We start from the raw sequence: 27,481 nt of genomic DNA, 5'->3' as shown, positions 1-27,481 counted from the left end.
AGTGTTCTACAAATCACAATATATTTTATATTTTTGATTCTTCTTTGTTTTTGATTCTTCTTTGCACACTCTTGGCATTCTCTCAACCAGCTTCGAGAGGTAGTCACCTGGAATGCAGGTGTGCCTTGTTAAAAGTTAATTTTTGGAATTAGTTTCCTTTTTAATGCATTTGAGCCAATCAGTTTTTTTTGTGACAAGGTAGGGGTGGTATACAGAAGATAGTCCTATTTGGTAAAAGACCAAGTCCATGTTATGGTAAGAACATCTCAAATAAGCAGAGAGAAATTACAGTCCATCATTACTTTAGGACATGAAGGTCAGTCAATCCAGAAAATCCAGAAAAAAAACTTTGAAAGTTTCTTCAAGTGCAGTCGCAAAAACCATCAAGCGCTATGATGAAACTGGCTCTCATGAGGACCACCACAAAAAAGGAAGACCCAGAGTTACTTCTACTGAAAAGGATACATTCATTAGAGTTAACTGCAACTCAGATTGCAGCCCAAATAAATGCTTCACAGAATTCAAGTAACAGACACATCTCAATATCAACTGTTCAGAGGAGACTGTGTAAATCAGGCCTCCATGGTCAAATTGCTACAAAGAAACCACAACGAAAGGACACCAATATGCAGAGGAGACTTGCTTGGGAGGAGAGACTTGCAAGAAAAATGAGCAATGGACATTAGACTGGTGCAAATCTGTCCTTTAGTCTGATACATTTGAGATTTTTGGTTCCAACCACCGTGTCTTTGTGAGATGCAGAGGAGGTGAACGGATGATCTCCGCATGTGCGGTTCCCACCGTGAATATTGGAGGTGTGGAGTGCTTTGCTGGTGACACTGTCAGTGATATATTTAGAATAAGGTACACTTAACCAGCATGGCGACCACAGCATTCTGCAGCGATACGCCATCCCAACTGGTTTGAGCATAGTGGGACTATCATTTGTTTTTCAACAGGACAATGACACAACACATCTCCAGGCTGTGTAAGGGCTATTTGACCAAGAAGGAGAGTGAAGGAGTGCTGCATCAGAAGACCTAGCCATCACAATCACCCAACCTCAAACCAATTGAGGTGGTTTGTGATGTGTTGGACCGCAGTGTGAAGGAAAAGCAGACAAGTGCTCAGCATATGTGGGAACTCCTTCAAGACTGTTAGAAAATAATTTCAGGTGAAGCTGGTTGAGAGAATGCCAAGAGTGTGCAAAGCTGTCATCAAGGCAAAGGGTGGCTACTTTGAAGAATCTCAAATATTGTCACGGTTTTCATATGGTGAAGGAGAGTCGGACCAAACTGCAGCGTGTCGATTGCGATCCATGTTTATTTAAACAAACGTAAACACTACAAAACAATAACCGAAAACAGCCTATACTTGTGTCAACTAACATCGAACAAGGACACTAAGGACAATCACCCACAATACAACCAAAGAATATGGCTGCCTAAATATGGTTCCCAATCAGAGACAACGATAAACACCTGCCTCTGATTGAGAACCACTTCAGACAGCCATAGACTCTTCTAGAACACCCCACTAAGCTACAATCCCACTAAGCTACACACCACATACAAAAACCCCATGTCACACCCTGGCCTGACCAAATACATAAAGAAAAACACAAAATACTTCGACCAGGGCGTGACAAATATAAAATATATTTTGATTTGTTTAACACTTTTTTGGTTACTACATGATTCCATCTGTGTTATTTCATAGTTTTGATGTCTTCACTATTATTCTACAATGTAGAAAATTGTAAAAATAAAGAACAACCCTTGAATGAGTAGGTGTGTTCAAACTGGTTCTGTACATGTATGTTTACCTTGTGTTTTTACAGCTTCTGTCAATTAAGACACATGCAATATATGGTTCTAAGGCCGCTACAAACACATTTAGATATAGTTTAAACTCAATGGACACAGAGTGAGACTACTTGAGGAGTTAGGTAATTGCTGTGAACTGGTAATACATGTAGCAGCCATAAACAGCAGAAGGGACCAAATGTAGGTAACACAAATATTGCTTTGATTAGTGTGCTTTTGTTTACCAGTTCATTTGAAAACATTAAATCTTAATTGAAATCAGTCATATTCTGTGCTTGGTGGAGCTGTAACCATATTACCATTCACATGTGTAGTGACAGTACTATTTGCTGGTGAAACATTTATGCCTGTGGCATACAGTATATAGTAAGCTCTTCATTTTTTGACCATCTCACACCACTGATGTATATATGAAAGTAAACAGTATATCTAATGCATTTAAGCGCTGTTATGTTAGCTGTTCTTTATTGCGTATTATCATTTTAAATGTTTATACTATCTCTACAAGGCTACACAAACAATCCCATTCAAATCTGATCAACCCTTTACATTCTGAAGTGGATCACAGTCATTTAACCTGTCATTTGCTTCCTTGACAAAACAAAAATCATACATTTTATTCAAAACAAGTATTCAATTAAGGATTTAGTCACATCAAAACCTTACACTTTCCAAGTGCAATGCATTTGTAGTAAATTGACACAGATGTCGTCACTTTCAACGAATATTCAATTACATCCCTGTTGACATTAAGGAAGCAAATCTAGATGAAATAAACTGGTATTCAACAGTGCACATTATTTCCATAAAGTCAAGTAAAGCTCAGGAATATTGTCATCGCATGGCTAAAACCGTATTCTCTGCATAACAATAAAGACATATGTTGTGCAAAAAGAATTACACAGCCTTGATGCCTTCTTGACATAGAATATGTTTCACATCAAGGCTGCGTTTACACAGGCAGCCCAATTCTGATCTTTTGCCACTAATTTGCCTTTTGACCAATCAGATCTTTTTCACATAATTGGGCAAAAGATCTGAATTTGGCTGTCTGTGTAAATAGCCTAAAAATCACATTGGCATTTTGTTAAAATGATGAAGTATAGTGAGAAGAAATGTGAATCGATGAGCGAGAAGAGGTGAGATGTGTGCTGTGTGTATACAATAGAGGGAAACACTGTTCACTACTACAGATCTGGGGGATATTCATTAGTGCACACCGTAGCAAAATGCTTTGCAACGGAAAACAAAAACAAACCTTTCTCATTGGACAAAATCAGGTAGGTCCCTCCATGTTTCGGCCCTTTTGCTTCTACTACGTTCCTTGTAAATACACCCCTGAAAATATATATATATTTTTTCTAACTATTAGCATCTGAGTGTTTTCTTTGCCAAAGAGTATGTAGCCCAGTGGGAATAGTGAGGTCACCCTGACAGTAAACAAATTACTTCCAAACAAATGAATACTGTGAATCACAATAAATAAACTAGCATCCTAATGATGTGTTTTTATCAACTACAGTGCTGGCCTATGATTTCTATATAATTTCTAAAATAGGATCAGAATATTACTTCGGATTGTACGCTGCTCCTGTATGCTTCCAAGTAAACAAATAAACAACAATAATAATATGTTCCAGTACCTTAACATTTTATTCTAAAAGTCATTAGCTAATAGCACTATTCAGACTCAAATATGATTGAGTATTTGATATAGTTGTTTAAGGACTATTTATTTCAGATGGCTAGAAAAAAACATACATTTATGAATATAACTACTGTTCCCTGAAGGAGGGAATGAGGTATAACATACAAATAAAATGACATTTTATTTGTCACATGCGCTGAATACAACAGGTTTAGTGAGGTCACCTTACCGTGATGCTTACTTACAAGTCCTTAACCAACAATGCAGTTTTAAGAAAATAGAGTTAAGAAAATATTTACTAAATAAACTAAAGTAAAAACATACTCGCATACTATGGCGAGTCGACGACCAATCACACCTGAAGCAAACTAAAAACACCCAACGGGCCAATGAATACAGAGTCCACTCTCGGGAGCCCCGCCTTCCTGGCTATAACACCGGGGCTTGCATTAATTTCCTCAAATCAGTACCACTACAGCGAGCCCAATCACCCTGACAGCACAGGGCCAAAATATGTTATACCTCGTTCCTTCCTTTAGGGAACATTAGTTATATTCATAACTGTACATTCCCCTTCAGTCGGTCACTCGGCATAACATACTATGGGGACATACAATCATACCAAAAGCCGGCTCAGGGGGTACCAAACTAGGAGGCCCACGGCAGCCCAAGCACCAAGGTTCCACAGGCTCCAGAAAGGGGTTATAGAAGCCATATTTTTCCCTAACACTTATCTGAGAGGCATGACCTGTCAGAGCCTCATGAGGCCTGAACTGTCAGAGCCCCATATAGATAACCAGAACCTGCTGCAACTTGGTTATGCGCACTGACATGCTGCCACTGCATAGACCCCACGGTTCCAAGAACAATACTTATTTACCTTACGAGCCTGAAATGTCATAACTTGTACAAGGCACTGCAAGTCCAAAACAACAGAACATCTGTCGTGACTTGGTAAAGCGCACACGCGCACTGCATAGCATTGACCAGAGCCCAAGGCTCAAATCTACAGGGAATTGTGGTAACCCTAAAAAATATATGTTTTATTGTCACGTACTGTACACCGGATAGGTGCAGTGAAATGTGTTGTTTTACAGGGTTGGGTATTCGACCAAACTACCTTTTGGTTACTGGCTCAACGCTCGAACCACTAATTCTACCTGCCGCTGACAACTGCATTTGGCAGCCCAAGGCTCAAATCCACAGGAAAACTGTGGTAACCCGGACAAAACGCTGCCTAACATCGACCACGGCGGCCCAAGTCCGTAGACCCTACTGGTTCCAAAAAGGCTCCCACAGAGACCCAAGGAGTCTGGAATGCCAGAACTCACACAAGGAGCCGCAAGTCCAAACCAACAGGGCATCTGCTGTGACTTGAACATTAGCATTTGTGTGCCGCCTCATCAACGAACCACGGCAGTCCAAGGCTCAAACCCACAAGAAAACTGTAGCAAGCCAGGTAAATGCACAATCTGCGCTCTGTCTAACTCCCGGACCCAGCCATAAGAACACTATGAATCACACTGGGAGCAGTTATGTCCAAGAGATAAAACCTCACAAAGGCCTGTGGGGAACCCCAACTCGCTGCAGCGCAGATGTCAAGAATCATAATTCCCCTGAACAATGCCCAAGACACAGCCACACCCATAACGGAGTGAGGATGCACACCGCTAGGTAACCCTTGTCTTTTGCTGTACATGCCAATTAGATAGCCTCCACAATCCAATGAGAAAGATGAAAGCAACCTACCCCAAGCTGGATTAGCGAAATAGACAAAAAACTGGTCACAAACATGGATATCCTTGATCCTATCCATATACTGTATGTGCGTAAAGCACGCACCAGACACAGGCCATGCAACTTCCTTTGTTCGCTGGAAGCAAACGGAGGAGTTGAGACAGGGAACAGCTGAAAATCTGTAGGAATTAGGGTTAACCGTTAGGAGCAAAAGATGCATTAGGACGTAACACCACCTTGCAGGCACAAACTCCAAACAGGAAGGGTGTACTGATAGCGTGTGGAGATCGCCCCGACGCACTTTGCCGCCAAGGCCTTAGGCAGGACAGTCTTGTAGGAAAGGACCTTCAGGTCCACAGACTCCAATGGTTCAAAAAGAGGCTCACACAATGTGTCCAGGACCAAATCCAGGTCCCAGGTCGGTGCCATAGACTTAGACACTGGTCTGAGCCGACGCACGCTTTTCAGGAACCGCACCACCAGAGGATGAAACCCCGGGGTAGAGCCATCAATCCCTACACGCTAAGATGGCTGCCACAAACTTATAGTGTAGAAAAGAAATGCCCTGCTCATAAAGCTCTTGCAAGAACACCAACATGTCCACCAAAGCTCTGTAAAGGAGAAAATCCTTTAATCTTACACCAACTCTCAAACAACTTAGACGTTAGAGGAAGCTCGTGCCCGACTGTAAAGTCATAATCAAGTTTGAGGGTATAAACCCCTAGCCGCCAATTTCAGCCTTTCAGGGGCCAAACCCACATATTTCATATCTACAGTTGTGTATACCAAACATATCGTGCACCTGGGACAACAGATACCGACAACACGGAACTCTCCACAGGTCCCCGCCTAACAGGTGGATGATGGGAACCAGGGTTGTCTGGCCCCCAGAATCAACAACAGACACTCCTGACAGACCCTTTCAAGGTGGCCTGAATGAGGTCCACCGGAGGAAAAGCATAAAGCCAAACCTGAGGCCACTGATGTGCCAAAGTATTCATTCCCCAGATCCTTTATTGAGAAGAACAAGCAACAATGAGTGGTTTTCTCACAATGTGTAAAGATCTACGTCGGCCTTGCCGAACAGATCCCATATCTGGGCAACCACCGAGTGGTGAAGTTTCCACTCCATTGAGAGAGGACCCACCCTGGAAAGTAGATCCACACCCACGTTGAGAGATCTGGAAGGCATGTCACCCTGAGCAACAGGAAATGCCCATTACTCCCTATGAGCAGATAATGAGCCAGGTTCAAGAGAGAGAGAGTGTTGTCAGAACTTACCAACACATGCTGGCCCGCCAATATCGGAAGAAAGCGCCTCAGTGCCAGCAAAACAGCCAGTAGCTCCAGGTAATTGATATGCAGCGCCCTTAGCGCTATCGACCAAATCCCACTTTCCGAGTAGCCCACACACAGCGCTTGTCATCCCAGTGAGGATGCGTCTGTCGTGATCACCCTGCAGGACACTACCCAGCCAATGGCAACAACAGTCGCAGGGTTCTCTAAGGAGTTAACACCCTCAGGCACGATGGGGATATCTTCAGCAACTGATGGCAATGGCGAGATGCATCCAGACGAGTAGCTACGTGAACCAATCCCGGTGAAGCCTCGACTCTAGTAGCCGCAGAAGCGTGAGTATTTTGAACTTGTACACCTTAAGGTGCTTGTCCAAACCACACAAGTCCAGGATTTGATGCAGCGTTCCATTGCTCTTAGGAACTTGGGAATACCGGCTATACCAACCGCTCTGTACTTCTCACACGAGAACCAACCGAATAGACCACTTCCAAAAAAGTGAGGAAATATCCTCTCTCAAAACAGGTGCTAGGACACATCCATGGTGACGCCTCACCAGCCCACCACTGGGCGGAGCACACGGCCAACCTCCCATACATTGTCATCTGCAGGGGCGGAGCACCACCTTGAGGACTCGGATAATGTGGTTATTTTGTCATGTCCTCTCACAGCCACCACTCCCGACAACCTTGTGTCTGACTGAAGAGCCTGATTTATGCTCACATATGGGTGATACCATACTTTTGATACCCTTGGACACCATAGACCCTTGGGTAGAAGTATTGCACTCATTACTGCAAGTTGCTCTGGATAAGAGCGTCCACCAAATTACCAAAATGCAAATGCACAACGTCACCATTGACAAACAAAAGAAAGTGCCCTTGTTTGTCATTTTCAGTGGTGCATGACATCGAGGCCCTGCATATGAAAAAGATCGGGGTCCAGATATCATAACCGAGTCTTCTAGTCATAGAGTTGGACGGGCGTTCACATGCTTTTTCCCAGCAGGAAAGCACTTCTACTTCCTGCTTTTGCTTCTTCTAGGAACGGGACTGCATGGACTCCATTGCTGAGCCAAACACTCCTTCGGCGAAATTGGCTTTCCCAAAACTCATTCTCCTGGCTCCGATAGGTTATTTATGACCAACTAGCATGCAAGCCGTGCTCTATTTGGGAGCAAAGGACAAGGATTAGCCTCTCTGTTTGCCTCAGAGGCCAGGTGGCTAACTAGCGTTCCACACTAGCATGAAAGCGAAACGTGCCCCCTCTAAAACAGTTCCACATTTCATGCAACTTGGCTGAATGTGAGTTATTTCAAGTCAAAAAACGTAAAGAGTGTCAAGTGACACTTTATCGCAGTCATCACAGGTGGTAAAACTTTCCCCAACCTGGGCTACCTCCGTTGCGAAGGAGAGCCATACCGCCGGCCACTGCTCTGCAGCTCAACGTGACATCCGTGGTAGAAACATGAAGCTGCCTGAGATAGCTCATCCACCTCCTTCTCTGAAAACCCCCCAGAACCAGTCAGAGACACCACATCCTTTCCAGAATGCGGTTGCCCTTCAGGGAAGAAGAGAACCCAGCCAACTAGCCCATAGCTTGGCTGGGTTGCCCATCGGGGAATTGAACCCCAGGCCCCTGCATGACGGAGGGTAACAATTCCAACCACAAAACAGCCCCTCTCTCTCAGGCCGCCATAATTATTATTATTTTTTTTAAGAAAGAGACTTCTTCAGTAACCCCAATCTAAGAAGTCAACATACAATAGAGTCTAAATTCAGTCTAAATTCAGCCGGTGACACCGGTCACACGAACTAGTCCATGCCAAGGCAGCCTGAGTGTATGTTTCCACCCCAGGCAAACAGGACAGCACTTGTGAGTATCTTTCAATTTCATTGTGAAATCATATGCCCTAGGCCATGGTCGGAGGTTCAAATCCAGCAGGTTAGCCTTTTTGACCATCTTACTTAAGCAAGGAAGCACTTGCTACACAAGCACAGCAGAGGTAGTCGGCGTTTTGCAAACACAAAACCTATTCAAGCAACGAAGCATTAGCTACACAAGCAGAGCAGAAAGTAATGAGCTTTTAGCTAACACAAAAACCGATACCAAGACCCATAACTCGCAAAATCTTGGGGGACGAGTACAGAGCCGAAACCAGTAATCTTTGTGTGCTTGTAAATCGAGTGACAAGTTCTCCTTCAGGCGAGCTGAAGAGCGGAGAATTGAGGAAATTAATGCGAGCCCAGGTGTTATGGCTAGGAAAGTTGGGGCTTCTGAGGGGGGACTTTGCATTTATTGGCCCGTTGGGCGTGTTTTTAGTTTTCTTCAGGTGACTCCTCATAGTATGTAATACCGAGTGACCAACTGAAAGGGAACCTGGAGTTACTCATAGGCAGTTTCTGGCTCTAATTCCATAGTATGGTATATACAGTTGAAGTCGCAAGTTTGCATACACTTAGGTTGGAGTCATGAGAACTCATTTTTCAACCACTCCACAAATTTCTTGTTAACAAACTATATAGTTTTGGCAAGTCGGTTAGGACATCTACTTTGTGCATGACACAGCAAATTATTCAAAAAATTGTTTACAGACAGATTATTTCACTTATAATTAACTGTATCACAATTCCAGTGAATCAGACGTTTACATACACTAAGTTGACTGTGCCTTTAAACAGCTTGGAAAATTCCATAAAATGGTGTGATGGCTTTAGAAGCTTCTGATAGCCTAATTGACATCATTTGAGTTAATTGGAGGTGTACCTGTGGATATATTTCATGGTCTACCTTCAAACTCAGTGCCTCTTTGCTTGACATCATGGGAAAATTAAAAGAAATCAGCCAGGACCTCAGAAAACAAATGTTGACCTCCAAAAGTCTGGTTCATCCTCGGGAGCAATTTCCAAACGCCTGAAGGTACCACGTTAATCTGTACAAACAATAGTATGCAAGTATAAATACCATGAGACCATGCAGCCGTCATACCGCTCAGGAAGGAGATGCATTCTGTCTCCTACAGATGAACGTACTTTGGTGTGAGAAGTGCAAATCAATCCCAGAACAACAGCAAAGGACCTTGTGAAGATGCTGGAGGAAACCGGCACAGAAGTATCTATATCCATAGTAAAAACGAGTCCTATATCGACATAACCTGAAAGGCCACTCAGCAAGGAAGAAGCCACTGCTCCGAACTGCCATAAATATCCAGGCTACGGTTTGCAACTGCACATGGGGACAAAGATCCTACATTTTGTAGAAATGTCCTCTGGACTGATGAAACAAAAATATAACTGTTTGGCCATAATGACCATTGTTATGTTTGGAGAAAAAATGGGTAGTCTTGCAAGACGAAGAACACCATCCCAACCGTGAAGCACGGGGGTGGCAGCATCATGTTGTGGCGTGCTTTGATGCAAGAGGGACTGGTGAAGCAACATCTCCAGACATCATTCGGGAAGTTAAAGTTTGGTCGCAAATGGGCTTTCCAAATGGACAATGACCCCAAGCATACTTCCAAAGTTGTGGCAAAATGGTTTAAGAACAACAAAGTCAAGGTATTGGGGTGGCCATCACAAAGCCCTGACCTCAATCCCATAGAAAATTTGTGGGCAGAACTGAAAAAGCATGTGTGAGCAAGGAGGCCGTACAAACCTGACTCAGTTACACCAGCTCTGTCAGGAGGAATGGGTCAAAATTCACCCAACTTATTGTGGGAAGCTTGTGGAAGGCTACCCAAAACGTTTGACCCAAGTTAAACAATTTAAAGGCAATGCTACCAAATACTAATTGAGTGTATGTAAACTTCTGACCCACTGGGAATGTGATGAAAGAAATAAAAGCTTAAATAAATCATTCTCTCTACTATTATTCTGACATTTCACATTCTTAAAATAAAGTGGTGATGCTAACTCATCTAAGACAGTGAACTTTTACTAGGATTAAATGTCAGGGAAATGTGAAAAACTGAGTTTAAATGTATTTGGCTAACGTGTATGTGAACTTCCGACTTCAACTCTATAGAACAGTGGAGGCTGCTGAGGGGAGGTCGGCTCATAATAATGGCTGGAATGGAGTACATGGAATGTTATAAAACACATGGAAACCACATGTTTGATACCATTCCATTTATTCCATTCCATCCATTACTATGATCCGTCCTCCCCTCAGTAGCCCCCGCTGATGTAGAAGAGTTAGAGATCGGACTGACAATAAATTCGAATACACAGATATTACCCGTTATTTGCTGTTGGTCGATTTACACTGTGGTGTAGTTGATTGTTGTTGGGGTTAAAGTTGATTGCTGTAAAATGCAGTCTGTGAGCAGTGTTTTCAAAAAAAGTGCACTTGTAGATGGAGGCCTGGGCTTGCACTGTCTGTTGATAATAGAAGTAGTACTGTAGCAGTGCTGTTAGCCACATTATGCAAGCCTTTAAGATCAATACATCTGGATATAAGGTGCCAGTGCTTAGCTAACCACAACTTGTCTATATCAATGAATAAATCACAGCCTTGCTGGTACGCCCCCGCCGTTTTAAAGCCATGTCAATGTCTAGTTGGTTCCAGACAGCCTGTCTCAGTCTCGTATAGTTCAGTTTTGGCATGGCCTGGTTCGGTTTACCTCCGTAGTATTGCAATATATCCGTTTGTCACAGTTGGGTGTGGCCAGTCTTTCCCCCTCCCCCATCCCAGCGTGTCCTCTCTCTATCCTCTCTTTCTCTCTCTCTCTTTCACCACTTGTGCTGACTGTGCACTGATCTCTTCTCCTCCAGAGACACACCCTCCTCTTGGCTGACCCGACAGTCCTGTATGTCCTCCATCTCCACCTCATCATCCTTCCCTTTCTCTGGGGTGCTCTGAGCCACAGCAGGGTCCTCCTCTTCCTCCTCCTTCATTAACTCAGCCGTACGCACCACATAGAACTCCATCTGACTGTCCGGGCTGGCTTTGACTATGGTAACACTCCCCACCTCCAGCTTGTCCTCTAAAGGGCCTCCGCTGGTGGGGGAGACTTTCATGGAAGCCGTGGTGGGGGAGACTTTCACAGGAACAGCAGTGGGAGAAACTTTGTCAGCCCTGACAGTAGCAAGGCTCTCAAACTTGTCCTCTGGCCCTTTCGTGGTGGGTGAGGTTTCGTCCACCTTGACAAAAGTAGTAGTATTCTTTAGAATGCTGCGGGGTAGAGTGGTGGGGGACACCATTAAGGGGGTAGGGGCAGGAGAGACATTTAACGGGCTAGAGGAAGGAAACACTTTTCTGGACGACTGGCCAGGGGAGACTTGTATGGGGAAAGGGGTACGAGAAATATTTAAATGAGTAAGGGAGGGGGACACATTTCTGGAGGACAGGTCAGGTGAGACATTCAAGAGGTTAGTGGTTGGAGAGGCTTGTACAGGGGTAGGGGTAAGAGAGACATTTAAGGCGCTAAGACTAGGGTTATTATACGAACCTTGGGTAAGGGGTAATATCTCAGGGGTCATGGGGGTGACTTGTACTGGGGTGGTGGTGGGGGAATCTTGCATTGGGGGTGTTAGAGGGGAGATGCCTCTTGGACTCATGTTGGGAGAGACTGGTACGGGACTCTCTGTGGGGGACACTACAAAAGTGACCCTAGTAGGGTACATTTTAACAGGAGCCATCTCAGTGTCGTCAGGTGCACCAGAGTCCAGGCTGGGCTGGGACGACAGGATCTTCACAGGGCTGGAGGTCTGCACTGGAGCAGTGAAGAGGGGTTCCTCTTCTACCATGGGCTGGCTCAGTGGCACTTTGGCCCCCACTGGATCACTACCTCTGCGTGGGGAGAACAGAACCAGACTCTTCTTCCGCTTGGCCACGATGGGAACCACACCGTTGGTGCTGTCCGTTTTGACGTCTTTGAACATGCTCCGCAGGTTGTACCCCTCCTTCCTCTGGGGGTCGTCCTCATCCCCCTTCTCACTATCCAGAGCCTCTGATTGGTCTAACTGGTCGCCAGACCCCTGATCCTTTTTGTCCATGTGGGTGACTCGGAACCTGTAGGTATACGGACCTCTATTAAGTACATCACTACGATAAGGACATTACATAGCATAACTGTACACATGTAAAGTACTTAAACACAAACACAAAGGCCTCTGAATCCTCATAATCCTAAATCCTAAACCCCCTAGAGTCAAATGAGCACAATAAAAACAAAAACATCAAAATCTGTCAGTTTAAGCTAGAGATATCAGCATCTGCGGTGGAAGGTGGCAGATCGGTGTCTATCAGACCAGGACACATCCCGGAAATCGGTATTTTCGAACACATACACTACATGACCAAAGGTATGTGGACACCTGGTCCTGCTAGTCTAACATCTCATTCTAAAATCATAGGCATTAATATGGAGTTGGTCACCCTTTGCTGCTATAACAGCCTCCACTCTTCTGGGAAGGCTTTCCATGAGATGTAGTAACATTGCTGACTTGCTTCCATTCAGCCACAAGAGCATTGGTGAGGTCGGGCACTGATGGCTTGCAGTCGGCATTCCAATTCATCCCAAAGGTGTTTGATGGGGTTGAGGTCAGGGCTCTGTGCAGACTAGTCAAGTTCTTCCACACCAATCTCGTCAAAACATTTTTGGATGGACCTCGCTTTGTACATGGGGACATTGTCATGCTAAAAGAGGAAAGGGCCTTCCCCAAACTGTTTCCACAAAGTTGGAAGCACAGAATCATCTAGAATGTCATTTTATTCTGTAGCGTTAAGATTTCCCTTCACTGGAACTAAAGCCCCAGACCATTATTCCTCCTCCACCAAACTTGACAAACTTTACAAATTTTACGGCGAGCTCTACACCACTCCAGCCTATGTTTGGCATTGCACATGGTGATCTTAGGCTTGTGTTCGGCTGCTAGGCCATGGAAAACTATTTCCTGAAGCTCCCGATGAACAGTTCTTGTGCTGATGTTGCTTCCAGAGCAGTGATCTAAAGTACTTCAGTAAAATTACTTTAAAGTACTACTTAAGTCGTTTTTTTTGGTTATCTGTACTTTACTATTTATATTTTTGACAACTTTGACTTCACTACATTCCTAAGGAAAATAATGTACTTTTTACTCCATACATTTTCCCTGACACCCAAAAGTACTAGTTACAATTTGAAAGCTTAGCAGGACAGGAAAATGGTCCAATTCACACACTTATCAAGATAATATCCCTGGTCATCTCTCCAGCCTCTGATTTGATGGACTAACTAAACACAAATGATTTGTTTGTCAATTACAGTGCATTCAGAAAGTATTCAGACCCCTTCCCTTTTACCATATTTTGTTACATTACAGTATTATTCTAAAATGTATTAAATACACGTTTTTCCTCATCAATGTACACATGGTACCTCATAATGACAAAGCAAAAGGTTTTTAGAAATTGTTGCAAATGTATTATCATTTTTAAACAGAAATACCTTATTTATATAAGACCGTTTTGCTATGAGACTCAAATTTGAGCTTAGGTGAATCCTGTTTTCATTGATCCTCCTTGAGATGTTTTTACAACTTGATTGGAGTGCACATGTGGTAAATTCAATTAATTGGACATGATTTGGAAAGGCACACACCTGTCTATATATGGTCCCACAGTTGACAGTGTATGTTAGAGCAAAAACCAAGCAATGAGGTCAAACGAATTGTCCGTAGAGCTCCGAAACAGGATTGTTTTTAGGCACAGATCTGGGGAAGGGTACCAAATGATGTCTGTAGCATTGAAGGACCCCAAGAACAGAGTGGCCTACATCATTCATAAATAGAAGACGTTTGGAACCACCAAGACTTTTCCTAGAGCTGGCTGCCCGGCCAAACTAAGTATTCGGGGGAGAAGGGCCTTGGTCAGGGAGGTGACCAATAACCTGACTCTAACAGAACTCCAGAATTCCTCTGTGGAGATGGGAGAACCTTCCAGAAGGACAGCCATCTCTACAACACTCCACCAATCAGACATGTATGGTCAGACGAAAACCACTCCTCATTAAAAGGCGCATGGCAGCCCACTTGGAATTTGCCAAAAGGCACCTAAAGGACTCTCAGACCATGAAGAAACAAGTTTCTCTGGTTTGATGAAACCAAGATTGAACTCTTTGGCCTGAATACCAAGTGTCACATCTGGAGGAAACCTGGCACCATCCCTACGGTGAAGCATGGTGGTGACAGCATCATGCTGTAGGGAACAGGATCGTGGGAAAGATGAACAGAGCAAAGTACTTAGAGATCCTTGATGAAAACCTGCTCCAGAGCACTCAGGACCTCAGACTGGGGCAAAGGTTCACCTTCCAACAGGACAACAACCTTATGCACACAGCCAAGACAACGCAGTAGTGGCTTCGGAACAAGTCTCTAAAAGCCCTTGAGTGGCCAGGGTGTGGCCCGGACTTGAACCCGATCAAACATCTCTGGAGAGACCTGAAAATAGCTGTGCAGCGACACTTCCCATCCAACCTGACAGAGCTTGAGAGGACCTGCAGAGAAGAATGGGAGAAACTCCCCAAATACAGGTTTGCCAAGCGTGTAGCGTCATACCCAATAAGACTTGAGGTTGTAATTGCTGGCAAAGGTGCTTCAACAAAGTACTAAATATATTTCAGTTTTTTTTTAATACATTTGCAAAAACGTCAAACTTTTTTGCTTTGTCATTATGGGGTATTGTGTGTAGATTTATGAGGAAAAAACAATTGAATCCATTTTAAAACAAGGCTGTAACATAACAAAATGGGGAAAATGTCAAAGGGTCTGAATACTTTCCAAATGCAAATGCAATGATTCTTAAGTATATTATAGCAATTACATTTACTTTTGATACTTAAATACATTTAAAACAAAATACTTTTAGACTTTTACTCAAGTAGTATTTTACTCGATGACTTTCACTTTTACTTGAGTCATTTTCTATTTAGGTACTTTTACTCAAGTATGACAATTGGATACTTTTCCCACCACTGTTCAAGAGGCCGTTTGGAACTCGGTAGTGAGTGTTGCAACCGAGGACAGATGATTTTTACTCTCTATTTAACCTATTTAAGCGCAATAGCACTTGGCGGTCCCGTTCTGTGAGTTTGTGTGACCTACCACTTTGCGGCTGAGCCGTTGTTGATCCTAGACATTTTCACTTCACTATGACAGCACTTACAGTTGACCGGGGCAGCTTTAGCAGGGCAGAAATCTGATGAATTGACTTGTTGGAAAGGTGGCATCCTGTGACGGTGCCACGTTGAAAGTCAGTGAGCTCTTCCTTAAGGTCATTCTACTGTCAATGTTGGTCTATGGAGATTGCATTGCTGTGTGCTCAATTTTATACACCTGTCAGCAGCGGGTGTGGCTGAAATAAGGTCATTCTACTGTCAATGTTTATCTATGGAGATTGCATTTCTGTGTGCTCAATTTTATACACCTGTCAGCAGCGGGTGTGGCTGAAATAGTTAAATTCACTCATTTCAAGGGGTGTCCACATACTTTTGTGTATATATTGTACATGTCGGTTGTTTTGCTCTAATATGCTCACAAGACTCATCTGAAGATAGCCTGGTAGCAGTTTAAAAAAAATTGAAGTATATATGAAAGTAGTTTCAGTGGTGTAAAAGTACTTGAAAGTACTACTTAAGTAGTTTTTTGGGGTATCTGTACTTTACTATTTATATTTCTGACTACTTTTACTTCACTACATTCCTAAAGTAAAATTGAGTTTTTACTCCATACATTTTCCCTGACACCTAAAAGCAATTTGAACGCTTAGCAGGACAGAATAATTTCCTAAATCACACACCTATCAAGAGAACATCCCTGGTCATCCCTACTGTTTCTGATCTGGTGGACTCACTAAGCACATGCTTTGTTTGTAAATTATATTTTAGTGTTGGAGCGTGCCCCTAGCTTATCCGTAAATTAAAAGAACAAGAAAATGAGGCTGTCTGGTTTGCTTAACATAAGTAATTTTACATTATTTATACACTGCTCAAAAAAATAAAGGAACACTAAAATAACACATCCTAGATCTGAATGAATGAAATATTCTTATTAAATACTTTTTTCTTTACATAGTTGAATGTGCTGACAACAAAATCACACAAAAATTATCAATGGAAATCAAATTTATCAACCCATGGAGGTCTGGATTTGGAGTCACACTCAAAATTAAAGTGGAAAACCACACTACAGGCTGATCCAACTTTGATGTAAGTCAAAATGAGGCTCAGTAGTGTGTGTGGCCTCCACGTGCCTATATGACCTTCCTACAATGCTTGGGCATGCTCCTGATGAGGTGGCGGATGGTCTCCTGAGGGATCTCCTCCCAGACCTGGACTAAAGCATCCACCAACTCCTGGACAGTCTGTGGTGCAACGTGGCGTTGGTGGATGGAGCGAGACATGATGTCCCAGATGTGCTCAATTGGATTGAGGTCTGGGGAACGGGCGGGACAGTCCATAGCATCAATGCCTTCCTCTTGCAGGAACTGCTGACACACTCCAGCCACATGAGGTCTAGCATTGTCTTGCATTAGGAGGAACCCAGGGCCAACCGCACCAGCATATGGTCTCACAAGGGGTCTGAGGATCTCATCTCGGTACCTAATGGCAGTCAGGCTACCTCTGGCGAGCACATGGAGAGCTGTGCGGCCCCCCAAAGAAATGCCACCCCACACCATGACTGACCCACCGCCAAACCGGTCATGCTGGAGGATGTTGCAGGCAGCAGAACGTTCTCCACGGCGTCTCCAGACTGTCACGTCTGTCACATGTGCTCAGTGTGAACCTGCTTTCATCTGTGAAGAGCACAGGGCGCCAGTGGCGAATTTGCCAATCTTGGTGTCCTCTGGCAAATGCCAAACGTCCTGTACGGTGTTGGGCTGTAGGCACAACCCCCACCTGTGGACGTCGGGCCCTCATACCACCCTCATGGAGTCTGTTTCTGACCGTTTGAGCAGACACATGCACATTTGTGGCCTGCTGGAGGTAATTTTGCAGGGCTCTGGCAGTGCTCCTCCTGCTCCTCCTTGCACAAAGGCAGAGGTAGCGGTCCTGCTGCTGGGTTGTTGCCCTCCTACGACCTCCTCCACGTCTCCTGATGTACTGCCTGTCTCCTGGTAGCGCCTCCATGCTCTGGACACTACGCTGACAGACACAGCAAACCTTCTTGCCACATCTCGCATTGATGTTCCATCCTGGATGAGCTGCACTACCTGAGCCACTTGTATGGGTTGTAGACTCCGTCTCATGCTAACACTAGAGTGAAAGCACCGCCAGCATTCAAAAGTGATCAAAACATCAGCCAGGAAGCATAGGAACTGAGAAGTGGTCTGTGGTTACCACCTGCAGAACCACTCCTTTATTGGGGGTGTCTTGCTAATTGCCTATAATTTCCACCTGTTGTCTATTCCATTTGCACAACAGCATGTGCAATTTATTGTCAATCAGTGTTGCTTCCTAAGTGAACAGTTTGATTTCACAGAAGTGTGATTGACTTGGAGTTACATTGTGTTGTTTAAGTGTTCCCTTTATTTTTTTGAGCAGTGTACTTAGGTATACTTGGCCACACTCTTACTTGGCTACACTCTACACTCCTCTGTGGAAGGGGTTCTACTTGGAACCCAAAAGAGTTCTACCTGGAACCAAAAGGGTGCTATCTTCAACCTAAGATGTTTTTTTGGCTGTCCCCATAGGAGAACCCTTTGAGGAAACCTTTTTGGTTCCAGCTAGAACCCTTTTGGTTCCAGGTAGAACTCTTTTGGATTCCATGTAGAAACCTTTCCACAGGGGGTTCTACATGGAACCCACAAGGGTTCTACCTGGAACCAGACAGGGTTCTCCTATAAGGACAGCCGAATAACCCTATTGGAGCACTTTTTCTAAGACTGTAAAAAAATAAATATGAATGTTTTGTGTTGTCAAATATTAGTGAGCAGTCCAGTGTGACTCACCTTCCCACAGCGAACACAGTGGACTCTCTCCTCTCTCCCGGCGTTCTCGGCTTAATGGTCCGAGGTACACGGCTCCGGCGTCGGGCCTTCTTGGAGCGCCCTTGCACACAGAGCGTGCAGGACTTGTGGTCAAGCTGGGCTCCAGAGTGCACGGTGTGGTGATGAGGTGGAATACCCCCCAGGCTCTCTTTGCGCAGTAACCTTTCGGAAAGACAAAGAAGGAATCACCCTGTCATATGTATTTTCCATTCAAACACACTGAACCATAGAACCCTGACTAAGCAAAAACATCCAAAGCCAAAGACACTTTTCCAAGAAGCAGCTGCCGGTTTATAGCATATTTATTGGAATCTGTCTGTGAAATATGAATCTCTAGTGTGATCTATTAGTCCCTTGGTTCCAGACTCTGACCGCCTCTGTCCGTGACCTCCCTCCCATCAGGACTACAGCGTCCCTGGGGAGGTGTCTGTAGCTGTGCTGAAGCTGGCTAAGAGAGGAGAGTGTGGGAAGAATACGAATGGGTGGCCAACGAATGCCACAGCCCTGTAGGCTGCTATCAGTCTGAGCACTAGCTTGGCAAACAGGCAGGAACACTAAAACTCTCAACCTAGAGGTGCCAAATAAGAATCTGGATTTAATTAAAAAGCATAAATCAGTTTTCCTTTCTCTAGTACGCTAGTAGCATATCACAGCTATATTATCACAGCACATCACTGGGTCGGAGTTTCTCTCAAATGCCCTCGATCATCTCAACCTAGAATGCTTTATATGCAGTGGTGGAAAAAGTATCCAATTGTCATACTTGATTAAAAGTAAAGATACCTTAATAGAAAATAACTCACGTAGAAGTCATCCAGTAAAATACTACTTGAGTAAAAGTCTAAAATGTAATTATGTAAATTATTTTCTTTAGGAATGTAGTGAAGTAAAAGTAAAAGTTGTCAAAAAATATAAATAGTAAAGTACAGATACCCCCAAAAAACTACTTTAGTGTTTAGTGTTAGTGTTTTTACTTTACACCACTGAGTACTTTACACCACTGTTTATTTATATGGATGTGGGTAGTAGTAGAATAAATGTTTTCTCTTGTTCTGTATCTTCCTCAAATGCTTTATATGGATGTGAGCAACACTTCGTTGGCATACAGTTATAGTATAATATGTTGAGAGGTGTTTTGCTTCAGAACACAGCAGTAAAGATCAGACCCCATAATAGAGCTGCGGATGCAGCAGGGCAACAATAAGCCAGGTGGCCCTATGGGACAGGCAGCCCAAGGTAAGAGACACTGACTGCATACACAGCTGTCTACAGGGACACAGGAACAGAGGGGCTGGGCACGCCACTGTAAAGCTACCATCTGGTCCCAGGATAAATACAAGCTACACACAATACACTTTATCCAGACTCAGTCTGAATACTACAGGCACAGTGAAATGTACACCCATTATTGTGGCCTCTCTGAAAACTCCACACACTAAAGAAGGAGGGAAAAACCTGTAGTATAGTACACAGAGTACAGAAGACCTACATTTGAACCATATGTATTATGTACCACATAAAGACTGGTTTGTTTAAGTGCTAAAAGGAACTAGGACTGTATTACATGAGAGAGTTGGTGATCTTAGGAAGTAAGGTGCTTGTTTACCTTAGCTCTGCACACTAAAATACTTTCACCAAGGGTGATAATACAACCATGGAGTAATGCCAGTCAGATAAACTAAACATCATGTAAATCAATGTTTTATATCTAAAAGAGGCTTAATGTTTGAACAAGCTATGCTTACATTTTATGAATCAAAACAGTTCACATTTTAAGTGTACTTATTTTCAGTATATTTTTAAGACAAGGTGAATGTGAATCCACTTACATTACTAATAGATAGCATAACCAAATCAAAAAAGTTGGTATTAGCTATACATACGTAGGATCATGATGTTCACAAATATCCTGTTTTCCTAGCATCTCCTTGAAGGCTTCCATGTTGGCTAGAAGGCAAAACAGAACACAAAAAATACACATTTATTTTAAAGTGTAATTCCTAAGGTATTGATAAAATCTAGTATCTATTGTGTTGTTTCTCGAGTTACTACCTTCATTTTCAATGATGCACTTCAGGATTTGTTCAACAGTGTCTTGATGGTCCTCTTCTTCATCATCTGTAATACATGAAAGATTGTCTGGCGAAGCAGCTTGCCACCAAGCTTGCTCCGTCATCATTCGAGATTATTAAAGGAAATTCTCAATGTTGTCGACCTTAACCCTGTTTTAACCATTTTTAAAAGGAGCTTATTTATGTTTGTGTGAATCAACCGATTCTACAGCTCCTTTAAGGTAGTTTATTTCAACTAAAGCATCCACTGATGGGCCGGCTTCATTTAATATGGAAAATATTACTTCTTTGTGAGTATCCAATGTCGACATAGGAATGAATTTAATTCAAGCTGAATAACATCCTCTTAAACTAAATAGTACAACAGAGTTCCTCTGTTTCCTGTTTAGGAAAGGGCCAAGGCCCTTTGGATAAAAACCGACACCTCACACATACCATATATATCTGCCTCAAAAATCAATAGTGGACGCTTGTTAACTTCTTCAAGCCATATCCCCGATCCTGACATCAATGGATAGATCAAAGCCAATATATAAAACTCTTTCTGACAGATCCTTGTTTTCCTTGGTAGATACTTACCATTCTTGTCTGGTCCCAGTTTCTGCTCACACTCCTCCTCATCTTCATCTTCCTCCTCCCCTGTCCTGCAGCGGTAGCCCTTCTTCTTCAGAAGGTGGCAGACCAGGAAACCCAGGAGGCCCGTGATGAAGAAGAAGAAAACCAGGAGGAAGATCATGTATGGGGGAGGGGGTTCACCCACTGTCGATGCCTCCAGGTCCGTCATCTCTCAGCAGTCTTCACTCACCCTCTATCTGTACCGTAGTCCTAAATAGGCAATGGGCACATACATATGTACTGTCAGTGATGAAACCTTGAAGGGGGTCCCCCACCACACTTAACAGACGTCAACTGTTGATCCATTCAGCAGCATTGATGGGCTTGCGTGCGTGGTCTTGTCTGGCCATCTGAGCCTCCTGTGTGGAATAGATACCCCCCCCACCCTCAGCTTCCGTGCGTACCGCTGGCTAAAGCCAACTTTATCTATCTCAGCAGGCAGAGCTGGGCCAGTGGGTACACACCCTCTGTTTTTTCACTGGGCATCTTAACCAACACAAACACAGACACACTGTGCTAAATTCCACAGGCCAAGGAGTGAGGTATTCATCGGTGACTCATTAATTCAAATTCCGTTGTATGGTACTTGATAGGTTGTAAAACCCGGCCAGCAAAATAACTCAATGTTTGTACTACAATGTTATTTTTAAAGTTGTGAATTAAAGTTTGAAGCTTCTGCTTACAGAGGAAGTTGGTCAATATTTTGGTCCATATTTTTTATTACAGAGGGCCTAGACACAACCACCTAAAGCCCATCACTCCAGCAGTTCAGGCTTATACTTCATTGCAGTTCCCCAGCAGCAGTAGAATTCTTGTGTCCCTCTAAAGAAAAAAAGTACATTCCCTTCTGCCTACTCTCCCAGCCTGACATTTTTACAATATGTGGGTGGAATTGGAAATGTATGGCAACTAATGTTTCTGTGAAATGTACAGTCTATCTGTCCCTCTAAATCATGCCACTTACTGATAAGGCTGTCACTAGTCTAGTGCCACAGTCACAAGAGGACCAGTCCTGTATACAGCTGACATGTTCTGTCAGACTTACATCAATTGATTATAGATTCTCAGTTAATCTGTTGAATTACAATGAGGTAATTTGCAGTAAACATTGAATTTGCAGCAAAAAAATTACAGGAAAGGACACGAGCAAACTGAAATATGGGGCAGAATATCTCTGCATCAGCATAAGCACAGATAATCTTGAGGTGACTCAGCAATATAATGCACTCCATCAGGAACACACACATTGATGACACTGCAGCAACATACTGTGTTTTTCCCTGTCACTGACAGCAAGCTCTGCACTAATAACACTGCAAACGGTATTTTTAAGAATAGCATAAAAAAACATGATTCAATTGAGCCAAAGATTTTTATTTGTGATGCCTGCTGCTGTTTATTTGTGATGCCTGCTGCTGTTTATTTGTGATGCCTGCTGCTGTTTATTTGTGATGCCTGCTGTTGTTTATTTGTGATGCCTGCTGCTGTTTATTTGTGATGCCTGCTGCTGTTTATTTGTGATGCCTGCTGTTGTTTATTTGTGATGCCTGCTGCTGTTTATTTGTGATGCCTGCTGCTGTTTATTTGTGATGCCTGCTGTTGATTATTTGTTATGCCTGCTGTTGTTTATTTGTGATGCCTGCTGTTGTTTATTTGTGATGCCTGCTGTTTTCCCTTTTATTTCCTAAAGATTCATATAATTTCAAACTAGCTACAACTTGGCCATTTGAATTTCATAGATGAGTATCATATCAAATATATATATATATATTTTTTTTAAACCTTTATTTAACTAGACAAGTCAGTTAAGAACAAATTCTTATTTTCAATGACGGCCTAGGAACAGTGGGTTAACTGCCTGTTCACTCACCATGGCTGACTGTTTCCACATTCTGACTCCTTCAGTGACATACATGACCTTTTGAATATCAACTTCTTTTCAGATAACCTTTACTATAACTTAAACTGTGAAGAATGCACAGCGGTGCAGTAAAATGTTTTTGGGGAGGGTAAGTGTTTAGGGGCATATTTGCATTACTGCATCATCAACATAGATTGTCTCAGTTCAAGTTCAAGTCTAGGGCTACACAAGTGACCTTGAGCTCAGTGATGACTACCTGACCTGCTGTTACTAATCCTATTACAAAAAAACACTACAGCTACATGCTTACATAATTCACTATAAACTAAAGACCGGCAATGGTCAGTCAAGACAGCTATTAGGCAATAGCCACTAACTAGCATGTTGGTTAGGCGGGTGACAGAAGGTGAGCCCTTGAAAAAATCATGAAGAATTTTGATCAATGGATACATTTAACCTATTTAAGATCTTTCCACATGTTGTTATGGAAACACTGTAGTTTACTTCAAGTTTGTTTAGATTTTGTAAAGACTTTAATCATTATTATTTAGAAAGAACACCTTTATACACTGATTATAGTGCATCCTTTGTCAGACAGCATTTAGGGATGTTCAAGTTCAACTGTTGTACTATCTTTTTAAACATAAATAGTGAAGTCCGTTAATAAATTGTGACGTGAGCGGAGGTGGCCCATGACTGCAACAGTAGCCTTGAAGACCCAGAACAGAGTGACCATGACCATCCCGCAGTGCACTCGATCTTTTACAAGTTTTGGGCGGCCTCGTTGCCCATGATGGCACATCTGCCCTTGGCTTTGTAAATGCGCGAGTTTAGCTACGACACGCACACATATGATGGAATTTTGACAATGACAAATGTGACAAAACCAGATATTCGTTCTGAGTCTCGTCTGAGTCGGAACTTGACCGAGAATGCACTTGAGTGTATGATACGCTCCATCATCCTGACTAAAACAGGCGCTCTTCCATAATTAATCAATGACACAATGCTGCGCCAAATCACAAATATATATATTAATTCTAATAATATCATTGCATAGTAATACTGTATCTATCGCTGAGCATAACAACATAGTCGCAATTCATTTGCTGCATCATACGTTCCCCAGGTTCGCTTGCTGATTTGAACATCCCACCCGCCCATCGACAACCTATAATAAAACATCCCCCTTGATCATTATTTAACGAGCCCTACTCACGTTATTTCCGAAACATTAGGAACCCCTAGTAAATGTGGATGCTATCCCCATAGGTGTGTGATCTCCTGTAGTAAGTCTTTTGAGGTGCGCTTGTTGTCTGACTGAACGAGAGCTGCTCTGGAGTAAACCGAAGGGACGAGATTCGTTATTTAAAGGGAAAATTATTATTTAAAGGGAAAATAACCCGTCTTTTTTTATTATTATTTTGAAGCCAGATTTTTGGACTGTTATATTTGAACAATTCATCCAATTGGTCCAATTAATCTAGGCTAACCATTAAATCATTTTAAACGATTATTATAGTAGTCCTGTTAAAACTACAAACTACACAAATTAGGGTTAACTAGAATTAGATGTTGATACTTGAAGAACACCCTCTTAGAAGAAAATAATAGCTGGACAGGTTCACACATGGCATGATTAAACCAAAGTGACATCAAACATGAGTTTTATCAGCACCTTGCATTATCCACATTAAAGGGGGAACATTTGGATAACCAGAAGATATAGGCTACTGTCTGTGAGGTAGGTCTATATAGGCCTACCTCACATACAGTCAAAGTTGCCAATAATCTGAATAATTCGAGAGATTTGATTTGATTTGAGTGCTCTGCTCAACCATTGATGAATTGATAAATCCTACCCTTGCAAACCTATATGAACTTTCCTTGCAATCTACATTTACATTTACATTTAAGTCATTTAGCAGACGCTCTTATCCAGAGCGACTTACAAATTGGTGCATTCACCTTATGACATCCAGTAGAACAGTCACTTTACAATAGTGCATCTAAATCTTAAAGGGGGGTGAGAAGGATTACTTATCCTATCCTAGGAATTCCTTAAAGAGGTGGGGTTTCAGGTGTCTCCGGAAGGTGGTGATTGACTCCGCTGTCCTGGCGTCGTGAGGGAGTTTGTTCCACCATTGGGGGCCAGAGCAGCGAACAGTTTTGACTGGGCTGAGCGGGAACTGTACTTCCTCAGTGGTAGGGAGGCGAGCAGGCCAGAGGTGGATGAACGCAGTGCCCTTGTTTGGGTGTAGGGCCTGATCAGAGCCTGGAGGTACTGAGGTGCCGTTCCCCTCACAGCTCCGTAGGCAAGCACCATGGTCTTGTAGCGGATGCGAGCTTCAACTGGAAGCCAGTGGAGAGAGCGGAGGAGCGGGGTGACGTGAGAGAACTTGGGAAGGTTGAACACCAGACGGGCTGCGGCGTTCTGGATGAGTTGTAGGGGTTTAATGGCACAGGCAGGGAGCCCAGCCAACAGCGAGTTGCAGTAATCCAGACGGGAGATGACAAGTGCCTGGATTAGGACCTGCGCCGCTTCCTGTGTGAGGCAGGGTCGTACTCTGCGGATGTTGTAGAGCATGAACCTACAGGAACGGGCCACCGCCTTGATGTTAGTTGAGAACGACAGGGTGTTGTCCAGGATCACGCCAAGGTTCTTAGCGCTCTGTGAGGAGGACACAATGGAGTTGTCAACCGTGATGGCGAGATCATGGAACGGGCAGTCCTTCCCCGGGAGGAAGAGCAGCTCCGTCTTGCCGAGGTTCAGCTTGAGGTGGTGATCCGTCATCCACACTGATATGTCTGCCAGACATGCAGAGATGCGATTCGCCACCTGGTCATCAGAAGGGGGAAAGGAGAAGATTAATTGTGTGTCGTCTGCATAGCAATGATAGGAGAGACCATGTGAGGTTATGACAGAGCCAAGTGACTTGGTGTATAGCGAGAATAGGAGAGGGCCTAGAACAGAGCCCTGGGGGACACCAGTGGTGATACCAGTGGTCTAGATGTGATGAGTTTGCTGCATATTTCAGAGATAAGATAGCAAACATTTGGCTAGGTATCAGTCAATCAAGACCCGATGAGAAGTTTGATGATATGTGCCCAAGTCTATCACGCAAAGGCACTATGGAGTTATTTTCCCTGGTTGACACAGACATACTCAGGAAAGTGAAAGCACAACTTAAGCCTTCTACCTGCCTTCTCGATTCTATCACCACCACCTTCTTCAAAACAGTTTTTAATTGCATATCTAAAGAAATGAAATCTATTGTTAATCACTCGCCACTGCACTAAATACTGGTATGGTGAACCTAGGTACCTATTATTGGAGCCAAAGCACAGAGGCAGAATCTGGCCGCACATTTTGACAAGCAATAAAGATAAAACTCCAGGTAAAAAAAAAAATCACACATTAGGAATGTGACCAAATAGATTTTTACCACCTGAGGAACATTATCTAGGTGCGGCCATTTCTATCTCAGGCTGATACAGAGAGACTCATCCATGCTTTTATTAGAAGCAGACTTGACTACTGTAATTCTCTCCTGTCTGGTCTACCCAGAAAGCCATTGGTAAATTGCAAAACATATAGACCAAGAACGAGACGGAGAGCACAAATTACACTGGTTTTAAAGTCTCTGCACTGGCTGCCTGTGAGTTTTATAATTAATTTTAAGATTCTTCTATTGGTTTTTAAATCAAACCACGATTGTGCACACCGATACATATCAGTCATGCTTTTGAGTTATGTACCCAGTAGGTCCCTCAGGTCCTTTGGCCTTTTCACTATTACAATGCTTAGGACTAAGAGGCTTGGAGAGGCTGCCTTTAGTTTACTATGCCCCTGCCTCCTGAATAGCCTGCCAGAGAACTCTAGAGGGGCAGAAACTTTGGGCATATTTAAAAGAGATCTTAAAACACACCTTTTTAGCTTTGCTTTTCCTTAGGGTGCTTTTCAGTCTTTCAGTTGTTGTTATTATTATTTTGTTTTTATTCTCTATGTCTGTTGTTTTCTATTAATATTTTTTTCCTGTGAAGCACGTTGTGTTGCGTACATGTCTGAAATATGCAATATAAATAATGCTGGATATGATTTGATCTGACCTCTCATTGGCTAGAATGGTCCCACCTGATCTCGCCACATCCCTGCCTGCCTGCCTTCCATCTTTGAGGACATGTATTTCCATGTCGGTCACTTGACTATCTTGTGAATTTAATTGACAGTCTTTGATGAGTGATGAGACGCGGAGAACTGTTGGAAAATGTGCGGGTAAATTGCGTGGGTCGTTTGTAGAAAAGGAATTAGAGGAATTGTTATCATCAGCAGTGGCGATGAAATAGCAATTTCACTTTCTCTTTCTCCCTCTCATTTCAATTCAAGGGGCTTTATTGGCATGGGAAACATATGTTAACATTGCCAAAGCAAGTGAAGTAGATAATATACAAAAGTGAA

The 27,481-nt window shown here is 43.2% G+C and overlaps 1 protein-coding gene across 3 annotated transcripts; it reads right to left on the bottom strand.

The window, feature by feature from the left end:
• Window positions 1–1,305: 1,305 nt before the first annotated feature.
• Window positions 1,306–25,032, bottom strand: LOC118375259 (histone-lysine N-methyltransferase 2D-like). 3 transcript variants are annotated; one of them, XM_035761772.2, is made up of 5 exons: window positions 21,126–25,032; window positions 20,527–20,637; window positions 20,358–20,421; window positions 18,436–18,636; window positions 1,306–12,519 (listed from the first exon to the last, which is right to left on the bottom strand). In XM_035761772.2, exons 1-5 carry the CDS (start codon window positions 21,328–21,330, stop codon window positions 11,238–11,240), a joined length of 1,863 nt encoding a protein of 620 aa, XP_035617665.1. In that variant the 5' UTR covers window positions 21,331–25,032; the 3' UTR covers window positions 1,306–11,237. The 3 variants fall into 3 exon arrangements, with proteins under 3 accessions (XP_035617665.1, XP_035617674.1, XP_052363100.1); XM_035761781.2 differs by having other exon boundaries at window positions 20,527–20,592; XM_052507140.1 differs by lacking the exons at window positions 20,527–20,637; window positions 21,126–25,032 and having other exon boundaries at window positions 20,304–20,421.
• Between the last annotated feature and the right edge of the window lie 2,449 nt (window positions 25,033–27,481).

The sequence above is a fragment of the Oncorhynchus keta genome, chromosome 4 (genome assembly GCF_023373465.1).
Source record: "Oncorhynchus keta strain PuntledgeMale-10-30-2019 chromosome 4, Oket_V2, whole genome shotgun sequence".
Classification (NCBI taxonomy): domain Eukaryota; kingdom Metazoa; phylum Chordata; class Actinopteri; order Salmoniformes; family Salmonidae; genus Oncorhynchus; species Oncorhynchus keta.
This window is presented reverse-complemented; position numbering and strand designations above follow the sequence as displayed.